This window comes from Quercus robur, chromosome 4, assembly GCF_932294415.1.
Source record: "Quercus robur chromosome 4, dhQueRobu3.1, whole genome shotgun sequence".
NCBI classification, from domain to species: Eukaryota; Viridiplantae; Streptophyta; class Magnoliopsida; order Fagales; family Fagaceae; genus Quercus; species Quercus robur.
Genome location: NC_065537.1, coordinates 77676211 through 77683528, shown reverse-complemented (window position 1 = coordinate 77683528; position 7318 = coordinate 77676211). Strand labels below are relative to the sequence as shown.

At 32.5% G+C, this 7318-nt stretch overlaps 1 protein-coding gene across 1 annotated transcript; it reads right to left on the bottom strand.

Annotated features, from left to right (window-relative positions):
* Nucleotides 1-5821: 5821 nt before the first annotated feature.
* On the bottom strand, nucleotides 5822-6818 carry LOC126722658 (uncharacterized). The gene is made up of 2 exons (XM_050425801.1): nucleotides 6326-6818; nucleotides 5822-6240 (listed from the first exon to the last, which is right to left on the bottom strand). Exons 1-2 carry the CDS (start codon nucleotides 6816-6818, stop codon nucleotides 5822-5824), a joined length of 912 nt encoding a protein of 303 aa, XP_050281758.1.
* Nucleotides 6819-7318: the final 500 nt, after the last annotated feature.

The window sequence follows — 7318 nt, the reverse complement described above, 5'->3', positions numbered from 1 at the left end:
CTTACACATATGCACTACATATGTTGACTTGAATAATTGAAGCTAGTGAATGTGTGTAAACGACTCACCTTTGTTTTTCAATCTCTTATTAATTGGTCTATTGAATAATACTCCTTTTTCTTTATAATATTTAATTGCTATAATTTATAAGTTCTCTACGTTTATTTGTTTTCATGATATGATGCCACACCTATGTTTTTCACTGATATTGACGTAGAAGGCATTATTCCTTAATTTTATTCACTACCTTACTCTAGGACTTAAATTGTGCATATTCCGGATGTCAAAGGCATGTGAAAGGCTTTTGATGTTATACAGAGAGACAACCAATTGAGTGAACGGTGAAAATAAAAAAATCATGTGATTTCTTCAAAAAAAAAAAAAAAATCATGTGATTAGTAAAAGTTAACATTATCAATTATTCAAAAAAAAAAAAAATGTAGATGATCAAAAGAAACAAACTTTCAATAATACATATTCAACTAAAAAGACAAGTAAATAGCTGTGATGTGGGGAACAAAGTAACCATTTAATAGTTTGGAAAAATATATCTTCCTTGAGTAGTATAAAGGTATGGATAAAAGGAAAGTAGTGTAGACTCCTAATTCTACCAGTAGCTTTCCTTTGTAAAATCATAACCATTGATCACCTCGGCCAATTAGATATTGAAGACCTATAATTACTAATCAGGTATCTTAATTTGATAAGTGCACCTTCAATTGACATAAAAAGATTAAGAACATCAAAACCCCCAGATTTGGCTTAAGTCCTTAATTAAATGTTTATAATTATTTTATTAAGCCCAAATCTATAATGTCTTTACCCAATTGGTGTTTAAAAAAAAAAACGAATTAGATGTCCTAATTATACATTATTCCATCCAATTTAGTTAAACCCTAACTAGATTGGAAAAACCTAATTTTCACAATAATCCAATTACTAAAAAAAACACATATTTTATTGAATCACCTTGCTCTAGCCAAATTCTAGTTAAATTAGGAGTTTAAATCTTTAGTTGGTACCCTTAATTACATTTGTCAGTAAAATTTAATAAATTGATAGCCAAAATACAAAATCCCTACTTTAGGCATAAAACCTAATCATAATATGCAAGATCTTTAATAATATGTCAACGAACCATTTTTTTTAAAAATCAATGGGAGGTTGAAATGTTCAATTTGGGTTCCCAATTCCATGCTTTATTTGTTAATTGAGGGAAATTATAAATAGGATATAGAAATCCCAAAATCATGCCCTCAACCTATCCCTAAATTTAAGCTTTATATAATTTTATCCAAATCAAAATGAAAGAATAGGCTTGATTATTTATTGGTGAGTGTTTGATCGCATGAAATATGCAAAGGATCCAAATTGGGTAAAAATAATAATAATAAATAAATAAATAATCATTTTAGGTGTTTTGAAATTAATAAGCGGGAGAGCAAGGGAAGTCTAGGTTAAAGGCAAGGGAGGCCAACCAAACCAAGCAAGTTCTTGATTTTGTTCTAAGAAGACCTCATTTTCATAGTATTTTGATTGTTAAATAATTTTTTCTATAAAAATTCACTTTTGTTTTTGTTAACTCTTCGACAATGACACTCTTAAGTGGTAGAAAGGATTTTAGAATTGCTTACAAGCAAGTAGGATTATGAGTTTATATATCTGTTAGGATATGCCTAGGGTTAGGTAGGGGAATATAATCAATATATTAAGAGACATAATTATATTACATTTGGAAATATAAACTTAAAATTATTTATAACTTGCCTCACCCTTCCTTAAAAGTTATCATGGCTTTTGAGTGGAATTGTGGTGTGCTTTTGTATTAGAACCATTTTCCCTCTCCCTTGTGTGTGTTTGTTTCTCAAAAAAAAACTTAAAATTATTTATTTTGTTCTAGATCTTTTTTCATGTGTATATTAGCAAGTATCCAACTTTTATTCAAGTACAATTCTCTGTGATAAAATTTTAAAATAACCCAAAAAAAGGTTTGACCTCAAATCCTAATTTTGGAATTAAAATTAATAAATACTCTAATGAAAGGGTTAACAAAATTTTTTAATGAAACTCATATTTAATTAGGAAAAAAAAAAAGGAATTGCATGAAGGATTGGTGTAGGCCCAAGCTTTGTAGCAATGTCAATGTTGGCGATCTTGCAACCACGTTTAATGCTGGGCTTAGAGCATCCATAGCAGCTAAAAATTTAGCAATTTAGCTCCACCAAAAGTTACTTTATCTATTTTATCTATACACATGCTACAACAGTGGATCTATTTTAGCTTTCAACACAATAAAATAATATAAACATCACAATAAAATAATATATCTACTACAATAAAATAATCTATCTCACTACAATAAAAACGCCACAAACCGATCCACCAACACGGCTAACCAAGAACAACTGCCCACAACCACCCAACAACAACTAGCAAGCCAAGAACAACCACCCACAACCGCTGCCAAAAATCCAAATTAGCCAAAAACTACCACACAAATCACCACCATCAACATAATTCCCAAGCCACCACCACCATCAGAAACCCAACCCACTCCACTGCAAAACAAACTGAAATCCACCAAAACCCATTGTGAAACAAATTGAAACCCACTGCAAAACCCAACCCAACCCACCGCCACCACCCACAGCCACAGCCACCGATACCCATTGCCAAACCCACCGATACCCTACCCATAAACCCAAATCAAATCACAAACTCAAACCCACTTTGAAATCAAACACAAATCCACACTAAAATCCCTTCTTTTCACGAAACCTAGAGAAACCCATGAAATCCAGCCACAACCATGAAATCCAACCACGAAATCCACGGCGCTCTTGAGTTCGATGAAGGCAGTGCCGGTGGAGCTTGGATCGACGATGAAGCTTAGGTCGGCAATGGAGCTTAGGTCGGTAATGGAGCTTGGATCAGCGGTGAGATGGAGGACTAGGCTTGTCAGTGTTAGGTGAGCGGTGAGATGGAGGACTGGGCGAGATGGGTCGACAGTGTGGGACAGCAATGTGGGTGATGACAATGAAGATCGGTGATGATGAAGATCCAGAATAGATTAGCAAAGCAGAGAGTAGATGAGGGAGAGAAAAAAAAAATGAGAAGGAAAGAGGAAGAAAGAAAAGAAGCTGGAGAGAGAGAGAGAGAGAAAAAGAAAGAAAGATAAAAAAATTTTTAATGGAAGAGGAGAGAGAAATTCAATAAAATAATTTTTTTTTTAGCCCTTATGAACAGTGCACATCTATCTATAGATGTGCACTATAGATGTGTACTATAGCAATGGAGATAAAAAATTATAGATTTAGCTCCACTGCTGTGAATATGATTTTGGGGTTTGAGGAGCTAAAATATAGCAATATAACAATATAGCACCACTGCTGTGAATGCTCTTAGTTTGTTAAATTTTAGAAAAATTATTAATAAAGTTTAGCTATAAAATTGATTGTAGTTTTAGATTACAGCTTTACTCAATATCTTTTTATTGGATGTGAATTTTGACAATTCTACCATTGAATTACATTTTCTTTTTATATCCTTCATACTTGCAAAATTTCAAAAAAATTAAAGATCAATAGTTAAATTGCAAGTTTTGTAATTTAAATTTCTGCATAAAATATAAAACTATAGATCATATTGTAAATAATATTCAATAGATACAAAATTTGAGGTGTTTTAAGAGTGTAAAGAGCATGCAATTCAACGATTAAATTTTTGAAATATGTAGTAATATTTATTTTATTAAGTGAGTTTGTAGCCTTAAGCTACAATCAATATTGTAACTAAACTTGATCCAAAAATTATTATGTACTTTTGGTAGCTTATATAATCTAATCTATATCTATGTATATATTTATAGTCAAAATTGAAAGAAAATCTAATTTAAATTCTAAATTGGATAGCAAATTTTCACCATATGTCCTATTTAAAATTTTGTACATACGTTAACACCTAACACGAAAGTTAAGAAAACCACAATAATCATGCTCATTCACCTGAGCAAGATCATTTAACCTGCGCACTACAAAATCCCATTCATTGTTTTTTTTTTTTTTTTTTTTTTTTTTAAGGGACCAATCCCATTCATTGTTTGTATAAACGTAAAGCATACAACCTTTAAGAAACATTTGGTATCATTAATATATATATATATATATATATATATATATATATATATATATATATATATATATAAAAGAACCTTCCTACACCTTCACCCCTTAAAACTCACAAAATTTCACTCTCGCATGTATCTTCACATTTTGCTTTCGTCTATCTCTCAAATGCATAATCTTTGCTTAACAAAACAAAGCACATATTCTCAAGAAAAGGTGAGCAAGAGTTTTCCTTTCTTTTTGTGAAAATTTTGTTCTTGAATTTTATATTTATGTATTAGTTTTTCTATGATTACCGTTGCATTTATTGCTGGTCATATTGATAGCATTTGAGCTTTGTACATGCGCTTAGAAAACTTGTGTTAGTAATCAGTTTGATTATTACTATCGGTAAATTTGTCAGGAAAATTGATATCTGGTGTGTTATCTATTGTTGTTGCAGCTATGATTGGTGTTTTTGTTTGATATTTTAACTTATGAGCTAATATTTGCTATGCCTGCTACATTGTTTTATGAATTAAAGCAAAGAAATTTGATTTCATGTTTTTTTACAATGTATAGAGATCTGTGATTTCCACTAACCAAGCAAAAGGGTCTGTTTTTTTTTTTTTTCTCAATATATTTAATTATGTTTTTAATTTAGATTGTATATGTTTAAAAGAAACAGACTTTCTTGAAAATTGAGGCCAAACATTTAGTAACACATACTCCACTAAAAAGACAAGTATAAATAACAGTAATGTAGGGAACAAAGTAATAGTTTAACAGTTAGGAAAAATATATCTTCCTTAAGTAGTAAAAAAAGTATAGGTAAAGGGAATTGTAGTGTAGACTTCTAAAGTTCTAATTCTACCAGAAGCTTTCCTTTGTAAAATCATAACCATTGATCACCTCACCCAATTAGATATTGAAGGCCTATAAATTACAAATTAGGTATCTTAATTTGATAAGTGCACCTTCAATTGACATAAACAGAAAAACCTAATTAGATGTCCTTCCTATTCCATCCAATTTGATTAAACCCTAACCGAATTGAAAAAACCTAATTTTTCACAACTCCAATTATTAAACCCCCGCCCCCCCCCCCTGGTTCTTTTATTGAATCAATTTACTCTAGTCAATTTCTAACCAAATTAGGAGTTTAAATCTTTAGTTGGTACCCTTAATTACATTTGTGAGCAATAAATTTTAATAATTGATAGTCAAAATAAAAAATTTCTGATTTAGGTATAAAACCTAATCCTAATATGCAAGATCTTAATAAGATGTCAAGGAGCCATTTTTATTTATTTATTGTTGGGTAGTTCAAACATTCAATTTGGGTCCTTAATTTCTTGATTTATTTTCTAATTGAGGGAAATTATAAATAGAATATAGAAATCCCAAAATATGCCTCAAACCTATCCCAAAATTTACGGTTTGTATAATTCCATCCAAAGCAAAAGGAAAAAATAGGCTTGATTATCTACAGGTGAGCGTTTGATTACATGAAATATGCAAAGGATCCAAACTATGTTTTTTAAATTAAAAAAAAAAAAAAAAAACCTTTTGATTTCTATTAAGGTTTTTCGCAATTAATACAAGTGATGGCAAACTAAACCATGCAAGTTATTGTTGATTTTTTTTTTTTTTTTTTTTTTTTTGAGAAAACCGACCCAAAGGCCAGGGATTATTTCATAAAATAAAGAGAGAAAACATTACAAAGTGTCACGAGTGACTAAGGGAGCTATGTCAGCAGGTAAGGAGTCTGTCCAAACCTGTAGCTCATGGCCAGATACAGCTTTCCTGGCTAAGAAATGGGCAACTGTATTGCCAATACGTTTTACAAGAGAGAAATTACAAAATTGAAAACCTGCAGCTAGCGTGAGGACATCTTGAATTACCTGACCATATTCCGGATTCAAAACCTCTCGAGCAACAATAGAGTTGATAATCACCTCCTCATCACCTTCAACTGAGCAATCAACACAACCCAGCTCTTGTGCAAATAAAAGAGCCCTCCTACATGCCATAGCTTCAACAACTGCAGGGGATGAGGGAAGGTGCACCCGTTCTGTCATGGCACCCACCACACCACCCGAGCCGTCCCGAATGACAATCCCAAGTCCAGCAGAACCTTTTGAATTGAAGGTAGCTCCGTCAAAATTAACCTTGACTCGGGGATGGATGGGAGGAATCCATCGTATGGCTCTGTCAGTCACCCTTGGGCAGACTTGTTTCGGATCCTGGGCTTCTAGGAAATCTTGAAAGGAAAAGCCTCGCTTGCTGCCTTATTTTCCTTATCTCGATAGCTGCCTCACCCAATCTCACTGAGTTCCGTCTACTCCAGATCATCCAGAAAATTATAGCAAGGAGATTAACATCAAGGCAGTGTCTATTGTCCAAGACCATCATCCACAAATCAGCAAAAGAGCTAACATTGTACCTGAGCAGCTTTTTCAATACCCCATCAGGTTCCCATAACACAAACAGAGATGAGCACTTCCAGAGAGCGTGCACAGTATCTTCACTTTCAGACTTACAGCTCCAGCATCGAACACAGCTAACCACATTCCTCCTCCCCAAATTACAAAGGGTCGGCAGAGCATTATGAGTAGCTCTCCAAATCATGTGTTTGACTTTATGAGGAACCTGGAGGTTCCAAATGCCATTCCAAATAGCTTGAATTTTCCCTTGAGTTGAACAACCTGGCATGGATTTCCTGTCAGCATTGTACAGCAGCTTATAAGCACTTCTAGTTGAGTACACACGTTTAGCACTAGGTAACCACACCTCTTGTTGATTTTAATTTGTGGTAAATTGTTAAGGGCTTTAATTTAAATACAACATTTATTTAAGATTTAGCTAGTAATAGTTTAATATTTAAAATTTGTTGTGAAAATATTGTAATAGCATTTCTCAATTTTAATTCCTTATTCTTCATTTAATTTTTCCCTTATCTCTTTATTTTTTAATTTTATTTTTTATCCAATACATTTCTTCTTCTTTTTTTCTCCTCTATTTTAATTTCATGTTTTTTATTTTATTTTTCCCTTATCTCTTTGTTCTTTATTTTATTTTTCATCCAATATGTTTCTTCTTTTCTTAATTTTTTTTCCCCTCTTTCTCTCTCGCTCTCACTCTCACACACACGCAGACTCTGTTTTTGAGGGTTTTGAAATAAGCCCTAGTGCCGCGCTTTCTCTCTCTCTCAG